The sequence below is a fragment of the Marmota flaviventris genome, chromosome 12 (genome assembly GCF_047511675.1).
Source record: "Marmota flaviventris isolate mMarFla1 chromosome 12, mMarFla1.hap1, whole genome shotgun sequence".
Lineage (NCBI taxonomy): Eukaryota > Metazoa > Chordata > Mammalia > Rodentia > Sciuridae > Marmota > Marmota flaviventris.
This window is the reverse complement of record NC_092509.1, coordinates 94,705,945-94,731,716: the sequence shown is the minus strand read 5'-3', so window position 1 is coordinate 94,731,716 and position 25,772 is coordinate 94,705,945. Positions and strand designations below refer to the sequence as shown.

The window sequence follows — 25,772 nt, the reverse complement described above, 5'->3', positions numbered from 1 at the left end:
GTAAACTTACTTTTATGGGTTGATTGTTTGGTTTGTTTTGGGTTTTGTTTTGTTTTGTTTTTTGTATGTCTGTGCGAGACCTGCAGCTGCTGAAATCAGCTTTGCCTTTAATTAAACCATGTTCTCTCCAACCACATCTGTGTACGGATTGTTTCTTTTCTATCCTAACAGATTCAGTGTTGAAGGAAATCCAACTTAAAGAATTTCACCTATGCAGAAGTAGTCTAGGGAAGAGCAAAGATGGTCAGAACTTACAGGTTTATTTTTGCTTTTTGTATCATTCAAACTAATACCAATGAATTATTATCGAAAGGGAGGTACAAAGAAACAAGTTTTCAAAATTATTTAAGGAAGAATGATTGACTTATGTAAAGGAATTATGTAATACCCACTATTTTTATCCCTGTTCTGTTAATGAGTCAATTCAGAGATAGTTTATCCTTTGGGCCTATAAAATTCACTAAATCTGGTTACCATCAACAGTAATTACTATTCTTGGCCTTGTGGTGGCTTGTCTTCCAGTTGTGTTCAGAGTTCCCGTTGGTGGTTTGCTGGGCCTTCAGCGGTGTGCTGGAAGCCATTGCTCACACTGATTGTCCTTTCACCTTGGTGCTGATTCACTCGTAGTTCATTTCCTAACTCTGCTTTTCACAAGCATCTACACACTTGAAAATGTGTTAGCAAAGCCATACATAACTACATGAAAAAGGGGTGGAGGAAAATTAAGGTCAGGTCCTAAAGTCTAGTATTTATTGAATCCTTCACCTGAGTCAACCCCAAATGATGACCAAATAAACCTGACATTATGTATCTCTCTTATTATGATAATACTATAATGTGTAAAGTCATAGAATACTATTAACCAACTCAAGTGTTAGCGGCAAATATTCAATATTGAACTCTTTATAAAAATGTCCCTCTGAGAAGGCATAAAGGGATATAATTCTAGTATTTTAGTTCTTTGGGGAATTGAATGTTATATTCTGTGGGAACCTAACTCTGTTTAGGTTCTGATTAAGCAATGAAACTTTTAGTAAGAAAAGAACAAGTTATTTTGTCTGTATACGCCTTCTGAATAACTTGTGAAATTGCTTTCAGGCCTCAGTATGTGATATTAATGATATAAGAAGAAGAATGTTTCTACTGAGCTCTTGAGCCTGGACTCTGGATGTCTTGCTTTATTTTTGTGAGATAAGATTTTTATTGAGGTATCATGCATATAAAGTGCACCAATTACACATGCAACTCAATTTTCACAAAGTGAACCCATCTGGATAGCTAGCACTAAACAAAACCATATTGTCACATCCTTGAGGACCCCCTTTCATGTACCAGGAAATCTTCAGACATTCATTCCCCCACTCCATGTACCAGGAAATCTTCATCCTGAGAGGATCTCATATCATTGTCTATAGTTCAACTTTAACAGGGAAAATTTAGGTTAGTGAACACTTACAAACTGTAATGTCGCAGTATAGTGTACGTCAGAGGTGTGGTAAATCTTGCAAACAAATAATAGACCTTTTTCTTCTTGGTAGATTGTGAAACATCCTAGACTCCTCTAGGAGTGTTCTCCAAGTCTGTAGTTGCACACTCTTCAACAAAGGCTTTAGGGAAAATGCCAACTTTCCCTTTACACTCCCCTTCCAACCATTCTTCATTCACTGAAAAAAGGGAAAGTACATATCAATTACTAAATCCAGAGGAGGAAAATTACCCCCTTCAGGTATTCCATGCTTATCTTTTGTCAGTAACCCCTCCCCCACATTGTGGTAATGGGGAAGACAGTATTGGAAAGGGATTTGATGTTAGAGTGAACATAGGTTTTAGCATCTCAGTGATTTTTGTCTTAAACATGATAATGGGTAAAAGAAGAATGAGTTGAATTTTTTTTAAGTATTTTTTGTTGTAGATGGACACAACATCTTTACGTGGTGCTGAGGATTGAACCCAGTGCCTCATACGTGCAAGGCAAGTGTTCCACCACTGAGCTACAGCCCAAGCCCTGAATTCTATTTTTCAAGAAGTTACCAGACAGAGAAATAAGGTGAAAGAAATGGACCATCTGAGCTTTGCTGGGAATGTTCATTTTGATGACAGAAAAGGGGGCATGCCATTGGTTAAATATATTAAAAATGAAAGTTTCCAATACAGAATTCATCAAAACATTAGGAGTTAGAACTAGTGATAGTTTAGTACATTTTATAAAATGTAAGAATTTTGACCTATTATGTATATCCCATTGTCTCATATATGGAATTCCTATAAAACAAATTGAGCAACAAACATGCCACTTACAGTAACTTTGAATTTTTACCATTCTTTTATTAATGACGATGAGTTATATGATGAACTCCTGATTGTGATTTCCAAACTTAGTGCAACTGTGTCAATTTCATTGAAATAATTGTAGAATTGAAAACTTGGGACTTAATGGGTTCATAGCCCCTTTCTTGAGCCTTTAATGAAAAATAGATGTATGAGGGTGTACATACGCTCAGACTTAATAATTACTCAAGTTATCTTTTACCCCATTTTGCTAAGGAAAAGGAGGCCCAGAGATTATTCAGAGCCATTCTACCAGTAAATGTTAGATGACTTGGGTATAACCTCCAAAGCCCATCTACCAACCACACAAGCCACTCAGAATTCATCTTTGAGTGAGTGTAAGACAGAGCTCAACTGCATGGATCCTGCCCTCAAGAGATTCTGTAATTAGTGTGGAGTGTGGTTGAGCGTCAGTTTTTCCAAGAGTACCCTCAGGTGGTTTCTTAAACCAGTTAGATGTGTTCATATCAGAGTAGGAAGTACATTGCCTTCTCTTCCCAGGGTTTTCTTGCATATGTATGGTTTGGGCTTTTGTGGTACTGGAGATGAGTCCTAGGGCTCCTGCATGCACGGGCTAGGCAAGTGCTCTTCCACTGAGCTACATCCTCAGCCTGCATGTTCTCTCATTTTTATCTCGTCACTGACATACCCAAACAAAAATTAAAACGTTTTGAACAGTTTGGCTGACTGGTTGATAGTGGTCCTTAGAAAAAGGCACTGAGGTTCTCAGATCCAGCTTCCAATGTCCCCTGAATGAAATGTACTGCAGGGTGCTCTGCTGCTGTTTCTGTTTGAGTTCATTGTCACACACTTGTATACTCCATTAACTTCAGAATCTCTCACTGATTTCTTAATCTGTTGGGGTTTCTACTGTAGTTATAATAGTTTTTCACTACTTCGCATCACTGATGCACAGCATTTTAATCTTGTGATCAAGGCTTTTCAGGATGGGAATCTGTTGCACCCAGGTAAATAAATGGGACTACCCAACCATGAATTAGGACTGTTTCTTAGAGTGTAGGCCTAGATCACCTGGAAACTGGTTATAGAAGTACCAATTTGTGGGCCCCTCCCTAGGTCTGAACCAAAATCTGGGAAGCAGGCCAAGGAACTCCACTCAGGAGGCTCTTCAAGGGATTCTTGGGCATACTAAAGTTTGAGAATTACTAAATTAGAACTCTACTCCACTTTCTTTTTGTTCATTTGTTTTGCGGGACTGGGGATTGAACACAGGGCACTTCATTATTAAGCTACACCTCCAGCCCTTTTAATTCTGAGAGCCCTTTTAATTGCTGAAGCTGGCTTCAAATTTTGTAATCTCTCTGCTTCAGCTTCCCAAGTTGCTGAAATTATAGGCATGCACCACCGTGCTTGGCTCAGATTGATTTTTTTAATCTTTTGATCCCTAACAGAATCCATTTTTTTTTCTTTTTTTTTTTTTATTGGTTGTTCAAAACATTACAAAGCTCTTGACATATCATATTTCATCCTAACGGAATCCAGAGAGATTTTTCAGGTAAAATTTTTCTTTTCCTCTCTTCCTCTTTGGGAAGTGTGTGACTTCATAGATCTATGGTTTGGTATAAAGGCAAAATGATTCCAGGCAATTTGTTAACTCTTGGAGTGAAAATCCATGGTTCCAAAGCTCAGCTGTCTTTTAATAGTAAAATGTGATCATAGTCACATCCATGTTGCTTCTCTATTAGGACAGACAGGGAAAGGAGATTGAAACCCCTATGAAGTTTGGTTTGTGGGATATCAATGTTTACTTCTCTCTGCCCTTGACCTTGTTTCTGCTAATGTATGAGTTGAGTTCTGTGGTCAAGAAGTAACACTTACCTGTTGATAGAACCAGGATTACGTCCCCTTCCTGGAATTCCAGGTCCTCCGGTTGGGTAGCCTCGTAGCTGAAGAGTGCTACCACTTGGCTGCCTTCCTTAAACTGAGGTTCTGTTTTCTGATTAGAGTCACATTTTTCATGTTCCTTGGATTTGTCGAGAAAGCCTTGGTCACCCTGAAATAAAGGCCCTGTTAATTCAGTGAGAGCCAACTGACTTACTGCCTTCAGGCTAACAGTTGATGACAGAGCATTCAACAGTGATCCCTGAGCCTGGATCGAGTTCCAAAAGACTGCATTTGGAATATGGGGAGGTACATAGAGTCACTAAACAGATTAACCTCATCACAGGGGGAAAAAAATTCATTTTTAAAAATTATTTAAGTGAAATTGTTCACATTTAGAGTAAAGAGCCCTTTCTAGGCAAATGTCTACCAACAGGTAAATAGATAAATGGTGGTCTTCATGCTATGGAATACCAGTTAGCAATCAAAAGGAAGGGATTATTACTGGATTACTGAAATCTAAAAGACCATATATATTGTATAATCCATTTATAATGAGATATAAGAGAACAGTATATTGACAGAAAGCAGATGGATAGTTTTCTGGGGAGGGATTAACATCAAGGACGCTGGGGGCTTTCTATGGGTAGTTTTTTTGGGGGGGGAGGAGGGGAGGGGCCGGGGGAGTGTGGAATTAACATCCACAACAGAAAAGAAGGGCAACTTTTCCTCTGGAGATTAAGGGACAAACTTCAAGCATGTTACCTCCTGGTTACCAATTCTAGCCTCTCACTTTGCTTCTGATTCCCATCATTTTTACTTGAAAGGTAACTTTTACAAATCTCGGGGCTCTAAGATAACCTGCCCTCGTCCTGTCAGTACAGCCTGGTGCCTGTGAACACAGCCAGGCTCTGGAGTCAAAATGCCTGCCACAGCCCTGGCTCCACTAGGGACCAGCAGCACAACCTTGGGCAAGTTGCTTGACCTCTTTCTGCCCTGATTCCTGATCGTGTACCTCGTAGAGTTGTGGAGATCCTAAGAATTCATATACAGAACATGCTGGCACAGTATCTGGCCGTGGGAAGTTCTTGGTGATGTTCGCTATTAATAGGAGGCTGTTGCCCTAACCATCTCTTTGTGAAATAAATTCTGTTTTCCTGCACCTTCAAGTACCTCCCCCATGGAAGCTGAAGATGAAGAATGGCAGTGACCTCAGCCTCGAGCTGTGACTTTGCTCCAGCCCTTGTCCTATAGTGATGTGCATGATGCGTGTCCTAAGTAGGCCTGACAACCATTGGAGGGGGACCAGGCTTTGTGTGGGCGGCTGGGCCTCTGGGGCCTGCTTTTTTCTCTTGAGTGGGGGGGACCCAGCTGGGGTGAAGATGCAGATAAAAAGGAGTCAGAGCTGCAACTTGTTCCCCACCGTATCCCCAACACTAAGCACATGCTGAGGTGCCTGAGGAAGTGGCTCAGTGGAAGGGATCTTAGGGCTCACTGCACTCACCACTGTGTTCTCACACCAAAGAGTCAGGCAGTAGTTTTTCACTTGGCTCCAGGCATCCTTCATGTTTTCTTCCGAAAGGCACACCAGCTCATTGCTGTCCCGGGGCCGATAGCTGAGACCACAAGTAAGGACATCAGCAAGGAAGACACCCCCTCTGTGCTCTGGGCCAGCAAGAGGCCCACAGCCTGCCCCTGAGTGCCCCCTGCAGGTAGCTCACCTCAGCTTAGTGTGTTCCGGCAGCAAGTCCAGTTTCTGAGACACCACGTCCCGGACCTGGCTGTATGGGAGCCCAGGCTGTGTCTCCATGACCACCGTGTACTTGTAGTGCACCTTGAGTGTGTAGGGCATGGGGACGCTGAGCTTCACTTCCTGAGGGAGGAGGAAGCAAAGGGAACTCCTGAAGTGTTGCGGCTTTCAGCACCATCCTGGATCACCGTGGTGCTGTGCTTTGGCCCAGGAAGTAACCCAGCTGCAGGGAGAGACTGGCAAGCCCAGGTTCCTTAGTGTCCTGCAACCTGCAGAGGTCCTCTAGGCCACAGAACCAAAGTTGGTCACCCAGCTATGAGCTAGGACAAAATGTGTATGGGGGATGAGGGTGATGGCTGAGGGGGTCCCCAGCCCATGGACTCTGCCAGAGGGCACCTGGTTCCACCTTTCCCTTGGGACTCCATGGCTGACACCTCCAGCTCTTCCCTCTTCTCCCACTTGAAGTAGTGCAAGGAAAAACTCACCTTGAGCTCTTCTTTTTGTTTCTGACCTAAATGGAAAAGGTAAGGAGTAAAACAAAAGAAGGTGGTCAGTGAACTCTCCTGGCCAGCTAATGGAACCTCTTAGGATACAGCACCCGCTTCCTACCTAGAGCCTCAGGGGAAATTGTTAGCCATAGGGAACTGTGGGAAAAGCTCACCCTGGGGGAGCATGAAGGTCACCAACACCTGAACAACCCAGCTTCTGCTTCTAGGGGCCTGAGGGTAATTTCAAAGGACTAGCACATCCTTACACCACAGGGGTTAGCATAAGTCCCCAAGGTCAGTAAACCAGTGGGACCAAAGCCATGAAAAGCAGGGAGTGAGGGATGAGTCAGAGACCTCAAGAGGAAATAACCACTTATTTTTACCTTGTCCTTTATTTTTTGTATGTTTTTTAACATACATAATGTATTAATGTAGTGTGCATATAATTTATTTGCAAGAAATATAAGATACTATAGGAGGTGCATTAAAAAAACAGATCTTAAGCTCGGCTGATTATTAGAATAATTGGGGGAGTTTTTGCTAAAAATGCAAATAGTTTCATTCCTGTCTTAAAAAAAAAAAATCAGAATCAAAGACCCAGGAATCCATACTCTTAAAATCTTCTAGGATAGTAAGTCATCCTTAATGAACCCCTAGACAGAAAAGATTAAAAAAAAAAAAAAAAAACTATAAGGATATGGTGGGCAGGGCAATTGAGAAATTTACATGTGGAAAATACATTATATGAAGTCATTATGTTAGTGCTGAATGTCCCAGATCGTGCTGTGGTCCCACAGAAGACTGCACTGTTTTAGGAAAGTCAAGGCTCAGGGGGAAAATGAGAGGGAAGCAGGGCGAGTGCTTGGTGCAAAATGAAAACAATTGGTGAACTTAGGTGAAAGACATTCTGGTATCTATTACACGCTACTTCCAGCCTTTCCGTAGGTTTGCAATTTTTCAAAATAAAAACACGGGAGGGTACAACCTGAGTGATTCTGGTGACCAGAGGTCTAAGACAAAGCTCTCTCTATGAGAACGTGCTTAAACTGCACCAGTAACAAAAATCCCTCCACTTCCCCAGACAGCCCTCTCCACCTCAGGGGAGATGCTCCTGGAGAAACAATGTCCCTTTCACATCTGCCATGGCTCTGTCCATGCCCCAGGGCACTACAGAGCAGTTTCTTTCCAAGGTACAGCTCCTCAGATATTTTAAAAGCCATCCACGTCCCTCTGAGGTGAAAAGGCACAATTGCTGATCCTTTTATTCTGCGAGCGGTTTCTGAACTTAACAAAGGAGGGGTTCGGTGCCTACTTGAGGGCTGACACACTGCGCTGAAACCAGCACATTCATCCCCCCTCCGAGGGTTCTGGAGCAGGCAGGGAGAGGGCGTGGGTCTCGGGTTTGGGTGGGTGAGTGCAGGCAAGAGGGGGCTCTGGGACTCGATGGTCATAAGCTGCTCCTAGAAGAGAAACCAGAAGTTCCTGGGAGATGGGGAGAGCACCTTAGTCGGGAAGCAGCCTGGAGGGCCCGTGGGCCACTTACCTGGAGACAACTGGGGTCTCCCTGGGGCATTGGAACTAGGAGGAGGTGGGATTTCAGACTCCGGGGGAGTTTCCTCCTGGAAGAGGTCAGCAAGAGGTGGTCAGGACCTTCATCAGGACAAAATTCTTGGGGGTAAGGGGTCATGAAAGGAGCCAGATGCAAATGACTTTCTAAAAGTTGGGGTGGTGATGTCACTCAGGAAGACTAAGGAAAATGCTGGCTGAGAGAGGAGGTAAGCTTGGCCCAATGAGGTGAAATATCAGAGTAGAAATAGACATCCTAAAGCCATCTACGAAGCCCTTCCGCCTTGCATCCCCTCCGCAGTACTGGAAACCCACTGGAGATGGGGTAGCAGGCTGTGCTCTTGTCTCAGTTGCAGAGGGCACAAGAAAGGAAAGATTCCACGTCCCATCTGCATCACATTTGAAAGTTTTCAAAACACCTGGCTGTGGTGATGACCAGGAAGGGCTGAGCCCATATACAACTGGTCACAGGGTCTGGAGGGAGACAGGTTCCGCTGCCATGGGATCATTTACACATCTGCTCAGGGCCAACAAAGTACACTGTAGTCTGGCAGAAGGGCTGGGTAGCAGCTTCAGAGGCAGCGACTGCTCTGACTCAGCGCTGCTCTGCAGCTCTAAAGCTCTAAAGTGCCTCTCCTGTTTCTAATGGCATCTCACCAACCAGCATGTTGACTCTTCTTCCTGATGAAGAGGCCAGATCTAGGAGGACTAGCCCTTGTCTACTGTAGGCTCTGGTTTCTAAGTCACCCCAGAGGTCTCAGAGATGGATGGGCCCCGTGGGTCCTATAGATTCCCCCACTCAGCACATCTTGACCATTTCCCTCGTCCCCAGGTTCAGCTCTGAGCAACTCATCCAGCCCAGGACCAACTAGTGACAGCGCCAACATCTCTTTCACTACCTTCTCCCATCCAGAGGGAGTTCTGCAAAGGAAGGGAGGAGGTGGGTGGGCATTAGCACTTGATTACCTGGGGCTGCTGCTGAGGGTGGATTCGAAGCTCGACAGGCTCCAGGTAGTTGCAGGGAACAAGCCCCTTCTGCAGCCCAACGTCACAGAATCAGAAAGAAGAAAACAAAAAATATGCTTGTCAGTGTCCATACCTCAGAAGACCAAGAGCTTCTGGGAGGGATTGCACACAGACAGGAGAACCTGGCCACTCTGCAAATGAGGTGGCAGAAAGCCCTGCCATTGCTGCGGGGTTCTTGTGGCCTTAAACCTCCCCCAATCCTCTACATACCTGCCCATTGAACATGACCGTGGCCCAGTTATCATTGCCCTTCTTCAAGACGAAGACGATGTTCCCTGGCATGACCTGGAGCTCCTCTGGTGTCTCAGGCACAAACCCAAACAGCACCCGGTGAGCTTCCCCTTCCAGAGCCCTGCAGGGGCAGACACAAGATCCACTGCACTGTTAAGCCTGGACCACACCCCCTCATGTGGTGCTGTGAGACAAGCATAAATGGACTTGGAGGCAGCAACTATATGAATACTATTTTTTTTCCTATATCTACATACATAACTGTAAGTATAGGAAACTAAACACTTCACATGCTGTGGCTAAAACTTTTATAGTTTGAGGTATGACAGCAAAACCAGCACAAATTTCTTTTCCCTTCTTCACAATTTCACAAATAGAAGATTTGTTCCTTTTGTAGATATTAGCAAGGTCAGCATTATAACTTTTTTACCCTTTCCTTATTAAGGTGAGCACTTGCTTCTTTCACTTGAAGCAAGCATTTTACAGCTTCTCTTTATATAAGCAAATTGCTGGTATCACCACCCTTGAGCTTGCTTCTTGAACGTAAGTGATATTGAGATAATCTTGATTGCATAGACAGCTACTAAACAACTAATGGGCAGGTAACATATACAGAGTGGATACACAGGACAAACCAAATGGATGATTGACAGCTTAAGAGTGTGAAGTGTGAGTGAAATTTCATCACACTACCCAATGGCATGCAATTAAAAATTTATGATTTGTTTATTTCTGGAATTTTTCATTTAATATTTGTGGACTGTGGTAGATCATAGGTAACAGAAACTGGGGAAAGCCAAACTGCAGTTAAAGGGGAGCAACTATACATGCAGTGGGACAAGAATAAAAGACAAAGAGTGACAGATTTATGCTTGTTTGAATAAAGTTATCCAGGAAAACTTTTTAAAGAATAAATCAAAATAGCTATAGGTAATGGACCTTACAATCTCCTCTGTTCTGAGGAGATTTCCAGACAGGGTAAGCTTGGCCAGGTCCCAAGTGTGGGCAGAGATGGGTCACGGGGGTGAGGCAGGGGACTGGCTAAGGTGGAAGTCAGGTGACAGCAGCTGAGCAAGGAAATGGATGGTGAATTCTGAGGGAGGAGAGTCTCCTTGAGCAGCTGGGGCCAGGGTAGGGGCAGGAGGATGAGGATGGAGAGAGTCGAGGCGTGGGAAGTCCGAGATGTGTGCGGAGGGTCCTGCAGCTGCCTTGCTGTGCCAGGCACGGCCTACCCCTCTACTTTGCTCAGGGTCCACTCGACTCCTCCACACTCTGGGGCATCTCAGTGGTGCACTTTGGAAAGTGTGGGTGAGGCTGGCTTCAAGGTCCCCAGTCCACGGCCCACACAGACCTCCCTTCTGATTTCAAACATCCCAGCTATTCCTGTCTCCTCAAGCCAGAGAGTTAGAGAGGACCTCGTCCAGCCCCCACTTCCTTCTGTCACCTTGGTACTTGCTCACTGTTCTAACCTCCTTTATGGTGTGGACGCGCGGCTTGGGCTTGCTTTTTTACTGAGAGGGAATTCTTAAGAAAGCTGTAGATTACGTCACTCTTTGCTTCTCGTCTTACAGAAGAATGACTTCCTGTTCTTGAGTCCTTCCTCTTACTTCTCAGAAAACATGTGGCAATAGAGAATGGAAAACACCCACGCAGGAAAGGGGGTACCATTCTAGTTTCCTGACTTCAGAGACCTCTGACCTCCACCTCTTCTCTGACCTGGGCCATGTTCCATGGGACCTTGGACCTTGCTGCACTTCAACAACCCCTCAGTATGGGGGTGACTGTGCCCACGGACATGGGGACGCCACGTAACAGCAGCTCTGCCCTGCTCCAGTCGAGACCCCCCCCTTCCTACTATCACTCTGATGTAACCTTGGAAACAGATTTAGACCTGACCCCAGTGAGGGCTTTTTTACCCTCTTATTACCATCGACGCAGGCTTGGCGATTGGCTATTCCACATTTGGACCTGAATCCAACTTACCTGAAGATCTCTGGGGTTTTGGGTCTGGGTGGAGGCTCAGCTGCCTATGGTACATTCAGGAGAAATGAAGAAGGGGAGGACAGTGGGGGAAGGAGGGGAAAGAGAGCAGACTATTAATGGTAGTTTGAACATTCTTCCAGACGAGAGAATCCAAGACTGCATTTCTGACTGATGGGAACACTGTCTCGGGGGAGGCACGGTGTACCCTGATGGAACAAAACAAAGTTCTACCTCTCGTCAGCTCCCTGCACATGGGATGCACATAAAGCCAGAGCTGGTTTCTGGAGGTTAGCCAGCACAGGGCAACGTGGCATCAAGGGAGGGCTTATGACCTTGAGCTCTGACCTTTTCCCAGGACACTTTCCAAAAATGTTCTATAATTAATGTCTGTGGTATCACGTGACATGTCTGGTATTTAAAATCAACTCAGGATCCGCTGATCAGGAAAGAATCTGCTTTCAATACATGTTCCCTCTTCTACGCTGAATATCACAGTCTGGTCATCTGGGTGTCTGACCCTCTGGTTGTCCTTAGCTGAACTGAGGCCCAGTAAGGCCTTCTTCAACTTTATTGTGAAAGCTGAGGTCAAGCAACCCACACACTGGCCTTTCCGCATCCCTCTTGACTTATCCTGTGCCCCAGAGTCCCAGCATTGGTCACCCTCGGTGGCCCTGGGAGTGTACAGAGTGTGTGTCGACTGCAGCCTGGGTCCCTCAGTCGGTGCTAACCGAGGTCTCGCCCACCACAGTTCCACCACAACAGGGCTCATGTATATACAGGGGTGTCCCCTGAACACCGGCAAATGGACAGTACCAGGACATCCCAAGACTTCAGGCCCTGGGCCCACAGGATTCCTCCACTAACCACTGACCCAGTCAGAGGCCCCGGATTCGATCCCCAGTCCTGCACATTAACAATAAAAAGCCTTCGACAGCTTGCATTTCAATTTTCTGAGAAAACGGTCAAGGAAGGTTTCACAAGATAATCAACTGATCTCTTTGAACTTAGAGAAGTGAGAACTGGTATTTTGGGGAAGCAGGAGGACATGCAGTTACGCTGACCTGGGCTTATCCCCCTATGCCTTGGGAGCTGGGCCTGAGAATGGGCAGGTGGACACTCTCAGCGGCACCTGGAGGCCTTACAGTAGGGCCGCTCAGCACTGCCCTCCCCGGGGCCGCTCCACACAGCCCTGAAGACCCAGATCCACGGAGAGGTCGGGGCGCTCACCTGTGGTTGCAGAGGGGCAAACCCGGAGAAGCTGTCTTGATCCACCACAGACGCCACAACCTGGAATCAAGGGCAGCGGGGCTTGAGGGCTCGGCCAGATGCTTCCCCCAAGACCCCTCCTTCCCCACATCACAGGTCCATGCCCACTCGTGCAGGTTCCAGAAGTGCACGGTGGCTAAGGATCAGCCTACTGACCTCCAGATCAGAAGTTCCAGTGACCAGAGAGACTAGTACTCTCCTCACCACCGATAACCCAAACTCACTTTTTAAAATTTAATTTATTATTACTATTAATTTTCAGGGCCAGAGATCGAACCCAGGGCCTTTTGAATGCTAGGCAAGTGCTATAGCAGTGAGCTACAATATCCCAATATTTCTCTCTCTCTCCCTCTCTCTTTTTTTTTTTCTTTTGTGGTGCTGGGGATTGAACCCAGGGCCTTGTGCATGCGAGGCAAGCACTCCACCAACTGAGCTATATCCCCAATGCCTTCTCTTGAAAACAGAATTTTTAAATTGAGGTGCAATTCATAGAATATCAAATTAATCTCTGTAAGTGAACCATTCAGTAGCATTTAGCAGGTTCACAGTGCTGTCTAGCTAACACCTCTACTAGTTCCAAAACATCTTCATCACCCCTGAAGAAAAAGCTGTACCCATTTAGCAGTTAGTCTGCATTCCCTTAGCCTGGCAACCACTACCTTGTTTTCTATCTCTGTGATTTATCTGTTCAAATATTTTACATAAAAGAAAGTTTATAACATGTGATGTTAAATGTGTGGCTTCTCAGACACAGTCTAGTTTTCAAGGCTCATCCATGTTGAAGTATATATCAGTACTTTGTTCCTTTTTACGGCCGTGGAATATTCCACCGTGTGGACATATCACATTTTGCTTATCCATTCCTCCACGGACAGATACTTGGGGTATTGCCATTAACCTAGGCTCTCTTGGCCTCTGCCACTGTGCCAATCCCAGCTGCCCAGCTATCGAGCACCTTAGCCATCCAAATGTATTAAAGTCGGGTGCAGTTTGCAAGGGGACTGATGAGACACTTTGAATCATGGCCAAGAGGATTTCCAACCCGATTCACAAGGAATCCAGTTTAAGAAGGAGTCTAGTGAGGGCTGTGGAAGTGGAGACAGTCCTCAGAATCCTGAGAAGTGAATGACAGAACTGAGCCTAGGACTGTCACGCTGGTCCTTTCCGCAGTTAGGAGCCCATGTGGCTGTGCCTTCCTCCCCTGGATCAGCCCCAGCCCTCAGCACCCGGAGAGCCACCCTCAGGGATCACTCGTCAGGTTGGGAGGGAGAAATGAGAGGGGCCTGGGAAGATAGGCCCAAGAGGTTGCCCCATCCTCACCAAGCAATGCCGTTGTCCACACAGCCGCAGAGGACACCCTGTCCTCCAAGGTCCTTCCCACCTTGCCCTGCACGGCCTTGGGCACAGGACTCAGGCAGAATGTGATCCCACCTACCGTGGCCTTGCCCAGGTAATCCTTCTTGGCCAGCTGAGCCACTTGTCTCTCATTTGGACGAAACAATCTTCCCTCGGGGATCACCACAGGCTCATACAGCTTCTGTTTCTGAAACACAGACGGCAAAGGACAGTCACCCGTCACTTAGCAATGGCAACACCCTCGGAGACATGTGCTGTCTGGTCATTGTGTGAACAACACCATCTAGGCTCAGTTCTGTCATTACTTCTCAGGATTCTGAGGACTCCCTCTACTTCCACAGCCCTCACTAGACTCCTTCTACAACACACAGCCCTAGATGCTACAGCCACTGCTGGACATGGGATCCGCCGCTGACCAAAATGTCAAGAGCCTTCCCTTGCTGTCTTGGGACCAGCGTTGGTGATATGGATGTGACTTGAACACTCTTCCTGGTGTTTTAAACATCTTACTTAAGCCTGGTGTGGTGGTGCACACCTGTAATCCAAGTGCCTCCAGAGGCTGAGACAGGAGGATCGTAAGTTCAAGGCCAGCCTCAGCCACCTAGCAAGGCCCTAAGCAACTTAGGGAGACCCTGTCTCAAAATTAAAAAAAAAAAAAAGAAAGAAAAGAATAGAAAGAAAGGGCTGGGGGTGTAGTTCAGTGGTAAGGTGCTCCTGGTTTAAATCCCCAGCACGTCCCATCAAAAAATCCTATTTAAAATTTCATTCCCAATGTGCTCAGACTATCATTCATTTTTACCATTTATTCCTCTAATCAAGATGTTTTGTGGAGGGCCATTTTGTGCCTGGCTCTGTGCCAGGCTGCTAGGACTCAAAAGCAAGCAGCCTCTGCCCTCACAGCCCTGCTCAGCCTCCAACATCCTGCCGCCCAGGGGTGCCAGGCTGCCGAGGATCCCCACTACAAGGGATTCAAGGGCTCTGCCACCCTGTGCTCTGGTCCTTGTCTTCTCAGCCCAGATTCAAAGCTTCAGTGGCCTCATGCTGAGCGTGGAGCAGGGCAGCCCAGACTCAGCCCTGACACAGTGAGAACGGTGGAAACCTCCCCTCCCCACACACCTACCCAGACGCTTTCCATGGCCTTGTCGATCTTGGAGTGCCTGGGCTCAGACTTCATGTTGGTGGCCAGTGCGAGTTGTTCTTCGGCCTTCTTCCATTCCTCCTTCTTGGCATAGAGGAAAGCGATGTTATACAACACCTGGAAAGGCAGAGGCCACGGCAGAAAGCTTGAGGCTCCTTCCCACCAAGGTGCCAGCAAAGGGCACATTACCCACAGGGCATGGCACCTGGGACACTTCCCCTCTCAGCTCCCCTGGGGGGCACATTAGTCTTGCTACCCAGTTCTGTCAATCACTAGCCTGGTGCTAAGATAGCGTCTCGTGGCGTGTCAGTCAATGTCTCTATGTTCTTCCAAAACCAAAGGGGTCCAAGGGGACAAGAGCTCAAGGGGACTGTGTGGTTTTAGTGTGGAGATGAGTGACTTGCCCAAGGCCCCTTGAAGAGGCAGAGAGAGGAGTGTGGCCTCCCAGTCCAGTTCCTGCCTCTGAGCCTGTGCTGAACCACAGGACAGGTGCAGGGTGGAGAGAAGGTTCTAGAACAGGCGTCAACAACACTGTAATCTAGCAATGTGCATAAGAAAGCTCCAGGGGCAAGGCGCAGTGGAGCAGGAAGAGACAGCAAAGAGTTAGGCGAGTGCTTGTCCTGGGTGAGGAGGTGGCAGGTTGACCTTCGTCATATTCCAGGCCTTTAGTTGAGTTGTAGGTTTCTAGATGTGTGTTTTATTATCATGTGTCACAACTTACACAAAGGACTCAATTTTTTTTTTTTTAACTTTACAATGGTATAAAAGTAATGTGCATCCAGCAGAAAAGGTACTGCAATTTTTTAATTTGATCTTTTCCTGGTCCAGCAATATACACTACAACAGACTTGCAATTTGGGCAGTGGCAGTGAGCCCCAGCTCCCAGTAACCCAGCCATCATGGGGGAACAGTCCCCACCCTGCAGTGGACCGTGTTGCCAAGCTGTGACGGTCAGTAAGTCAGGTGCATGACATACATTTTCAACTTAGGGTACTTTAAGATGGGGGGGCTGGGGCTCAGTGGTAGCGCTCTTGCCTAGCATGTGTGAGTCACTGGGTTCGATTCTCAGCACCACATATAAATAGATAAGTAAATAAAATAAAGATCCATCAACAACTAATAAAAATATTAAAAATAAATAAATAAATTTAAGATGGGTTGAGCTGTACAGGTCTGGAAGCATCTGTATGTGCTCAGCTGCTCTTAACCACGGGTAGAAAGGAAAGGAGAACTCGAGGGGGTTCAGAACTTCCTGTTTGGTTCTCAGCCACCTTCTCTTGAAACCTTTACCCACAACAATTTTTGTGACTCGGTGACTAGAAAAACCTTGAGACTCCTTGACAAGACCGCTGTGATTTCTCAGAAGGCGAGGAGGTGAAACCCAGTGGGATGAGAGGAACGGAATTAGAAATAGGGAAATGACTGTGACATAGAGGGCCTCAGGTCCCCAAAGATGGAGCTCCACTTGCAAGGAGACCCTCTCAGTCAGCATTTCCTGTTCCTCGGGTCATTTCAACCCCTGCTACAGGGAGGATGTCCCTTTCATGGAGTTCTGCTGGGACGCCACTGGGGCATGATCCTTTCTCTAGTGCCACTTGACCCCCCAACCCTGTGTTCCACGTAAGTGGTACTGGGGTGACTGGCAATGTTGAGATGGTTTTACTGCTACAACTGAGGGTAGGGTGCCTCTGGCATCTAGAGGGCAGAGCCCAGGGGCCAGCATCACCCGGTCCACCGTAACAGCTTGTCTCTAGAAGAGCCAGCTCCAATACCAAGCCTCATCTGTCCAGTCTGTGAGAGGTAAAGAAAAGCTGCTAGCCTGCTCTAGGGCTGACATGAGGCCATATGTCCCCAGGGACCCTGGGCAGCTGTGGACTCTTATTTTTAGCCCTGAGTGACCCTGGGAACACTTGACTTCTTGAGCCTGAGAAACTAAAGCAAGGAGACTTTTTTTCAGCAATTCTTCTAAATAAAGACCCTTGACATTTGCAGGGATTTTTGTTTTTAAAGTTACGAGTGTGGACTTGGGGGCAGGAGGGGGTGGGGAGGTTGTTTGGAAAAATGACATGACCCTGCCAAGTCATGTCTGTCCTTTCTGGTGATACAGAAAAAAAAGTTGTCCTTCTATGGAAACCTTGACCTAAATTGGTGCTTTGAGCTGTTCTGGGAGCAAGAGGGGACAGATTTGTGCCAAAGTATCCTCGTTTTCTCTTTGGGTGTCAACCAAACACATGGGCGAGACCACTGATAGTAGGAGTGTGGTGTGGAAATAGCAAGGTCAAGGCAGGTGCTGCGTGGAGAGTGAGGCTGGGAGTTTGGATTTGTGAGTGCTGAGCAAACAGCTTGTCAACCTGGATTGCTAAACAAAACACGCCAATTATGATGAATGCTGTCTTAGGGTGACACAGTCCTGTCATCTCCCTCGGAGAACCCATTGGGCTCATTTTTGCAAGGCCCTTGGAGCCTGATAGTAACAAAATGCACACCAACTAATGATTTTGATGACCCTGAACTCATTTGAGTCTGTCTGTCTATCTTCCTTTCTTCCTCTTTCTACGCTGGGGATCAAATGTTGGGCCTCACACGTGCTAGGCAAGCGCTCTACCACTGAGCTATCCTACCAGCCCATCCAGATCTTCTTTTTAATGGAAAACCTGAGCCCCAAGGCACGGGAAGCAACATGGCTTTCATAAGCCCTTGAAAGTCGCTGCAGACCACTGAGCATCCCAACTGTCAGCCGTCTGTCTGTACCTACCCGAGCCATCACAGGCAAATAGCTTACCTCACAGGCAAATAGCTTGAACTGCAGCCCCAGGATCTTGTAGTCTATCAGCTGGTTCCCTCGAAGCTGAGTCAAGGCCTCCTTAAGGTCTTTAATAGCTAAGTCGTACCTGCAGGAAAGAGGGCGAAAATAAACCCGTCCCGGACTCAAAGGAATAAATGCAAAAGCAAGTGTTCCTGGGTCTGTCTCTCCCATTTAGCTCACTGGGAGAAAAGGCCTTTCGGATTTCTTGATTCTGTAGTTCTTGTTCTTGTTCTTGGTGGGAACTCTCCCCTGGGGCTGGGATGCCCCCAGTTTGTCCCTGGGATTTTCTTCTCTATGGATTGTATATAGCTCTCACCTTTCTGGCCACCTGGTTTGTCACCTTCAAATATAGCGCTTATTCCTTTCTCTTGAGTGCTCCAGGCAGAGCCACGCCTGCCCACCTGCGTCCCTGCAGGTCTCAGAGCTGATCTGAAGCACAGCGGGCTTTGTACCCCACCCACCCCCTGTGTAAGGTCAGAGCAGCCTGGCACAGCAACGAGGGGTGCTTCTCACAGCTGTGACACCACCCTCCTGCCCACAGCCTTCTCCTGGGGCTTCCTTTAACTCCAACTAGGCTCTCCTCCCTACTCCTACCTCCTCCACACATTTGGAAAAAAGGAGGAGGTAACTTCCCCGGCGGCCAGACGGTACTTCTAATGTTGCTCCTGGCACGGCCTTGCGTTCTGTCGAACTGGCATTGTTGACTAGCTGAAGATGTATCAGGGCTGCTATTCTTGAATCGCAACAGAGAAAGGATCCCAGACACACAAGGTGCAGGGGTCCAGTGGGCAGGACCTAGATTCACACTTTTCTGGAAGCCAACCCAGGCTGTGGCCTAACCCTGACTTCCAGAGGCCCTGGGGAGAGAGAGCCCTTGCTAGGCTGCAGGGGGTGGGAAAAGCAAAAGCAAGCCACCCTACCTATGGCTCCTCTCAGCCCCCTTGGCTGCTTGGTTGTGACCCCCACCTGAGCAATTGAGCTGGGAAGCCCCCAGGCCACTGTGATCAGAGCTGCCATGTGGGACTTCTCTTGCAGTATGGTGTAGGGAAGGACCCTGGAGCAGAGCCAGGCGTCAGGCACCATATCCACAGGTCTGCCACTAAGTGGGAGACCCTAGCAAGCTACTTCTCTGGCCTCAGGGACACATCAATAACATGGGAGCATACTGTATACAAGAAGCATATAACATGAGGAGCTTGCTACTGTGTAGTCCCAGATCCAATTTCTGAAGTCAAGGTAAACTGAGCCTGAGTCCTGTCAGGCTCTGCCACTGATGTCTGGTGACCTGGTGATGAATGGCAAATGACTTTGCTTCTCTAAATGTGTTTCCTCGCCTTTAGAATAGGAGGGTGCTAACAGTGCAGACCTGAAGCGTCCAGGCACTTAGGACCTGGCAACCCAGTCATTCATTTAGTTCTTAGGCTCTGAAACCCCAGTGGCACCCTGCATCAGTCATTTATCACCTGCTCACTTAAAGCTCTATATGGCATTAGATGTTATCAGGAGATTTAAAAATCGACTGTGGAGAAGTGGAAATTCGATCTGGAGGAGGCTCAGAGCTGACCAAGAGGGCTGGTGGGCCAAGAGAGTCCTAGGGATGTTTGGGGTGGGGACTTGACTTGCAGTCCCAGGTAGGTTTGAAGCAGCTCACAGCAGGGCATCTGTGGGTGGGAGGGGACGGCCTGGGCCTGAAACAGGACTGCCAGGATCCTTGTTCACATGGATGATTGTGAAATGCATTAAAAAAGTGCAGGCCACTCTGGAAGAAGCACCGGGCATTTCAAGGCCTCGCCACACGTCTTTCAGGCAATCCTGGAAAGGGGGAGAGGTAGCTCCACCAAGGCTGGGCACTGGCTCCTTTCACCACACAGAGAAGGGGGCAGGTGGAAGTGCAGGTGTCCTGTTCCCTCCGCAGCGGCCATGCCAGGTCTCAGAAGGTGCTCTCTGAGTGCCGGTCAGCATCGACCTAGGAACGCGCCTTTTTCCCTGCTGAGTTCGCTAAGCAGATGGATTTCAGCTGAGAAGAGACCAACCAGGTCCCCTGGCTGCTTCCTGTTTTTGCAGGAGCCTAGCAAAATCCTCCTTGTGACGCTCCATGAAGTTGTCCAAAGATCTGGGCTCCGTGGGAGGGAGAGAGAAACCACTGACAAATTATTCCAAGTGCTTGCTTCAGGGGTGGGGGGAATGGACTAGGGGGGATCCCTGCTAACTGTCCCTTCTTAGGAGTTCTTCAAGCTCATTTGCTGGCCTGGCGGCCCCCTCCCTCCCTCTGCTGGCCTTCCTCAGTCCTCTACTTGCTGCACTTGGGAGTTGGTGGGGGTCCACTCTGACACACAGCTCTGCTTCCAGCTGGGCAGGTCTGAACAAGCTCAGAATGAAAGGTCTGAAATAGCTTGTCAGCCTGTGTCCCTGGAACCTGGGCATAACCCAGACTCCTTTTTGCCCTTCTCCAAAGTTCCCTTGGGTGCCATTTAGAGGCCTCCTGAGGAGCCAAGGAGCTGCCTGCTTCCTGTGGCTTCTGTGAGGCCCTGGAGAACCCTGGCTGTGCTATGCTGTGCCCTGGCCTCCACTCCCCCTGCAGGAACTCCCTGCCCAAGTGAGAAACATGCAGAATCTTTTTGCAGGCCCAGAGCTTGAGAGAGTTCCTAATCATCATTTTTGAAACAGACTCTGTAAAGGTGACCGTTGAAGTTCCTGCTTGTTCCTCTGAGGGGACCCAGGTCCTGCCCTTTCCATTTCCAAGTCGGCAGGGAGAAGCCTGCTGCTGGCCTCTTTAAGCCAGGTCCCTCTAAAGGGTCTGTGATTCTTCTCTTTCCACACCCCTAAGATTCAAGAGGCACAGGGCTTAGAGCCCCTGCTCCTTAGATGACAAGACAGCTCAACTGGTCATCCGTGAGACACCACCTGCCTCTTCAGATACACGCTCTAACTCTGTTCTGTTGGAACTTGATAGTGACCGAAGAACCAATAACAATCAAGAGTGGGAAAATAGAGAAAGAAGCACCATCCATGACGTTATCGCCCTAGAACAAATCCCACTGTGATCAAAGGGAACTCCCAGCCCACTCGGCAAGAAGCCTTCTTTAGATCCCTACAGCACTTAAAAATAGCACTTACAGCCTGGGCTGGTGGTGCATGTCTGTAACCCCTGTGATTCAGGAGGCTGAGGCAGGAGGATTTCAATTTAGAGAACAGCCTCAGCAATTTAGTGAGACCCTATTTCAAAAGAAGAGGGGAGGGAGGGGTGCTGAGGATGTGGCTCAGAGGTGGAACGCCCCTGGGGCTCCATCCCAGGGCTTACAACACTTGGCCACTTCTTGCACCACAGTCACCAGTGTTGGTGGCTCTTTCTCCCCTTTTAATGTATGAGTTCCTTGAAGCAAACACTTGCTCACTTTCATTTATCAACTCAACAAGCATTTATTGAGTAACTACTACCTGGACTGAAGTTCCAGCGTGAAGTTGTAAAGATTTCTTCTCCTAAGGGACACAGAGTAATCGTGGAGAAGACTATCAAGTAAGCAAATATCTGCCATAGACCAGAAGATGTCACGAAAGGAGGCACAAGAGAAAGTGTGGCTGCCACCCCTGAGGTTGAGTGTGGTAAAGGCATGGAGGATGAGTGACGGGCGGCCAGCTGCTGGACCGCAGAGGAACTGTGTCCCCCAGTAAGGGGAGTATTGGGTTCCCAAGCCGACCTCATGGATTTCCTTCTTTTAAAGATCACTCTGGAACATTGGAAAATGAGGGTCTCACCCAGGGCAGTGACAGGCAGATGAGATAAAGAGATAGAGTCTGGAGGTCACCCTGACAAGGTCAGGACTAGGGACATTCTGGGTTGATCCAGGTTCAGATGTCCTAAGCTGGGTGGTTACAAATGGAGGCCAGTACTTTGGGAGAGGGCAGCCTTGCCCAGAAATAGACAGTGAAGGTTCGCAGGAGGATTTCCATGTCGGTACCCCCTGAGATGGGACATCACAGAAGGCATGTGCTTGCGTATTGTTTCATGAGAGAGAGCTCACGTATTTTTTATCATTTAGCAGCCACTCTTGTGATCATACTAGGACAAAGGGTTGAGAGCAGAATGTCAGGGAGGGGGACCCCAGCTCCTATGGATTGGTCAAAGGACAAGGAGCCAGGTCAGGGTGGAGATCTATGTCCTCATCAAAGTGCTGCTGAACTATAGATCAAATTTGCTAGATTTTTCTCTCGGTTTAATTATTATCAAGTGGAGTAACAGAATTCTGGATCTTATTTCTAGCTCCTCCTAACTCACTCAAAATCTCAGCCTTCCAGAATCTGGAGTCTGTGGGCATTTTCATGTGGGAATTCCATCTGGACGCTGAAACTCCTGCCGTCTCCCCTCCGCATTATAGGTTACTGAGGCTAATTAAAGGGATAGCCTTAGAGTTTGTCTTTTGAAATTGAAAACAGGGTGGAGGATGGGCGCTTGGCCTCCCTGTATGTTATATCCATCTGGAGAATACAGAGGGTGCAGGAAGTGGGGGATGAGAAGGACGTGAAGAAAGGGGACAGGCAGGGACAGTGCCAATAAAGGAAAGAGCCACACATCTTATCCCAGTCGCAGGCTCTCTCTCCCAGATGGTCTCTGCCTGTGCTTTTTCTTTGGGGAAGACTTCTTACTCATTCAGGTAACTGGCTACATCTCCATCTTTGAAGTCCTCTGAGTGCCTTGTGGTTGCCCCTAGCAACCGCTGAACACACAGGACATTACCAGCTGTGTTTCTCACAAACCCTAGGATCAAAGCCTTCCAAGGTGGCACAGGATCAGAGCCAACCCCTCCCCCATCCTCTGCACCCTCCCCGTCAACACCCTGTCCACCTGCACCCCAACACACACCATGACTCACTGCTAGAAAGGTCTTCAGTGACCTGAGCCAAATGATCGGACAATTTCCATGAAGAATGAGTTTTCTGTCACTTAGAACATTTTTCCTCTGTTATTTATATCTTGGGTCTTTGGCCATTTGAAAGGGGGAGTAGAAACTGAGACTAACTTTCACTTTGTCATTATCTTTTTACTAATTATTTCATATTTACTGTAAACACCCTCCCCCCCCCCCCCGCAAAATGCAGATAGGATGAAAGAAGAAAATGAGCTTCCTAATCATTCCATCATCCAGAATTACCAAGAATATTTTGGTATATGTCTTTCCAGTCTTTTCTATGATACAAATGGAACTGTGTTATACATTTTTAAATTTTTTTTAAAAAATTTGATGTCTACTGTGAACTTTTCCATATATATATATATATATATATATATATATATATATATATATATATACTGCTTATTCCTCTGTATAAATTATTCTTAGACATAATACTGTTAGTAGTTCATATTCTAGTTTTTGTGACTGAATATATTAAACCAGGCTCTGAGGACACATCTTGGTGGGATGAAGCCGGGTTTTGAGGTGGTTTCATAATGTTCTTCATTCTGGGACAGCTCAGCACCTCACAGTGGTAAGCCACCATGGGTGACCCCATCGAGGACACTGGCGGGCGCCTGCTGGTTGAAGAGCAGGGAGGTTTCTAGGCCCCGTGAGTACGCACTGTGGATTTATAATCCGGGCAGGCCTGCCTCGGCCTCAGGTGCTGATTCTTGCTTCACTTCCCAAGAATGGGTCAGCCTTTTCCCAACAGAGGCTGGAATACCAGGCCCGAAAGCTCCAAGATTCTTTGGGTTTCCCTCTGGACTTCCCTAGCGTGGGCAACTCTGGACCACTTACTTCTCTGTCCTGTAGTAGAGCATCCCGCGTTGGAAGTAGGCCACCGCCAAATGCTTGTCCCGGTTGATGCTTCTGGTAAAGGCCTGTGGAGAGAAGGGTCATGTGGAGCAAGGCCATGAAGAAGTGGGAGGTGAGCCGGAGCGGGCAGGTCAGGAAGGGGCACGAGAACGATAAAGGTCAAGGTGCCAAAAAGCCTAGGGCGTCGACACCCTGCGTCAGAACGCCCTGGGTGGTCACTTCCTCATTGCATGGCATGTGGCCAGTTATCTGATCTCCATGAACCTCGGTTTTCTGTCTGTGAAATGGGGATATCACTACCTGCCTTTCAAGATGACTGGAAGGAACAAAATAGTCAAATTCATTAAAATGCAAATAGTATAATTAAAATACATAAATCATTGTATTTGTGATATAAATGTATTATTTAATTAAAATAGTAACAAATATATATATATATAAAACATTTTGGCAGTAAGGGCCCAAGCATAAAGACAAAGGCAAGCAGAGGGACTGAGAGGGCAGGCGGCAGGAGAAAGCAAGGGGAAACTAGGGCAGTGAGCGCAGGAGCCGAGTGGGGTGCATGGGTCTGCCCTGGTGGCCAAGGATCCCCCACCCAGGTTGAAACGCAAGCAGACCCTGCAGCTTGCCGCTGCCTTCGCTAATCTCTTCTCCCCAACAAGCAGCCCTCGGTCCCCTGAAGCACTCAGGTGCACCGTGCTGTTTGCTCAGCCCCTTGGCAGGCCCAGAGGGAGGTGGTGCAGCAGCGGGGGGTCTCCTCACAGGCCCTCAGCACAGTTTGTCCCCCTTCTCTGAAGCCTGAGAACCGCTTGTCAGATGGGAGAGCGTTTGGAGCCCTGGTCTCTCCTCCCGTCTAGAGGGCGTGACTGAGGCTTGCTCACTGCTGGTAACAGGATGACTTGGTTCGTTAAGGAGTACCGAGGAGTAATTATTTGTCTACACCTTGCAAAGGCTGGCAGGACAGGGTAAAAATCGAAAATTTAATTCGGGATGGGAAGTTACACAGCACTTTAATAGTTGGTATCTCACTTAATCTTTGTGATATTTAAAGTCTCACGATGCCAAAAGACAGAAGCTTATATGGGCTTGCGCTATGATATAGGTCCAGAAGAGGTAGAGCTGGGATTTGGTACTAGATCTTCTATTCCCAAACTCCGTGCCCTTCCACTTTAGCACAACCAATCTAAACAAGTGATGACTGAGAATGCTCAACTGGTTCGAAGGCATTCAAGAGAGAAAAAGTATTTTTAGAAAATGTTAAGATACCCCATACCATGCTTGTGGCCGACACCGCTAACCCAATCGTGGTATGAATTCCTCTGACAGCCTCAGAACCCTTAGAAGAGTGTCCCTCGTAACTGATGGGAATTGCCACTGAGGAGGGAACCTACTTTTCACCCTGATCTCTTGGGCAGGCAAAGCTGATGCATGTGATATTCCTGGAAAGCCATAAAGGGCACCTAACGATCAGGTGTGTGGCAGTGATAGACAGACATCCTGTGTCCAGCAGGGTGGCTAGAAGAAGATGTCATGGGGAGTCTTCCTAAAGCTGTTAAAGATTGGTTGCAGGACGGTTTGGATTTAGTAGATGGAAAAGAAAGGAGAACAGGGCCAGCGACCTGGCTGCCCACGAGAACCACCAACCAGCGGGGAGCTTTCCCAGGGGTGGCTCCCGGCTCCTCCTCACACCAATTAAATCAGGACCTCAGGGGGTGGGGCCTGCACAACTTGTTCTTTGCAAACTCCCTGGAGCTCAGGTTTCTGAAGGGCAGGGGGTCGGAGCCGTAATTACAAGGCAGAGACAGACCCAGGAGGCAGCTGTACTCACCTTCTCGGCCTCGGGCATGTTTCCCAGGATGGTGTGCATGCAACCGATGTTGAAGCAGATCCTGGAGTGAGGGTCCTGGACGGCACTGAAGGCGTCCAGGGCTCTCTTCCAGTCCTTCTTGTCTGCTGCCAGCACCCCTTCATTCCACAGGCTGATGGCCTCAGCCAGGGACATGGTGAGGTGGAGACCAGGAGGCCAAGAGGGCGACCAGGAGACGGGCAGGGCTGCCCCAGCGGCCTTGGTCTTCTGTCCTTGGCGTGGTGTGCAGAATGGGGCCTGGCCTTCTCCGTGTCTTGGGACACTTTTTAATGTTGCAAATGTGTCAGGAAATGTCCCCACCTGTCAGCAACCGATGCATGACCTGCCCACTAGAGAGAAAAGGAGCGTCTGGAG

The 25,772-nt window shown here is 47.8% G+C and overlaps 1 protein-coding gene across 2 annotated transcripts; it reads right to left on the bottom strand.

Annotated features, from left to right (window-relative positions):
* Positions 1 to 241: 241 nt before the first annotated feature.
* Positions 242 to 25,772, bottom strand: Ncf2 (neutrophil cytosolic factor 2). Of its 2 annotated transcripts, none has more exons than XM_027934991.3 (15): positions 25,380 to 25,772; positions 23,534 to 23,616; positions 17,757 to 17,865; positions 14,957 to 15,058; positions 13,916 to 14,023; positions 12,442 to 12,501; positions 11,215 to 11,258; positions 9,211 to 9,352; positions 8,941 to 9,009; positions 7,952 to 8,027; positions 6,406 to 6,431; positions 5,892 to 6,043; positions 5,675 to 5,786; positions 4,168 to 4,342; positions 242 to 1,664 (listed from the first exon to the last, which is right to left on the bottom strand). In XM_027934991.3, the coding sequence occupies exons 1-15, from the start codon at positions 25,551 to 25,553 to the stop codon at positions 1,552 to 1,554; spliced, it is 1,545 nt and encodes a 514-aa protein (XP_027790792.2). In that variant the 5' UTR covers positions 25,554 to 25,772; the 3' UTR covers positions 242 to 1,551. The 2 variants fall into 2 exon arrangements, with proteins under 2 accessions (XP_027790792.2, XP_027790791.2); XM_027934990.3 differs by having other exon boundaries at positions 14,957 to 15,091; positions 25,380 to 25,770.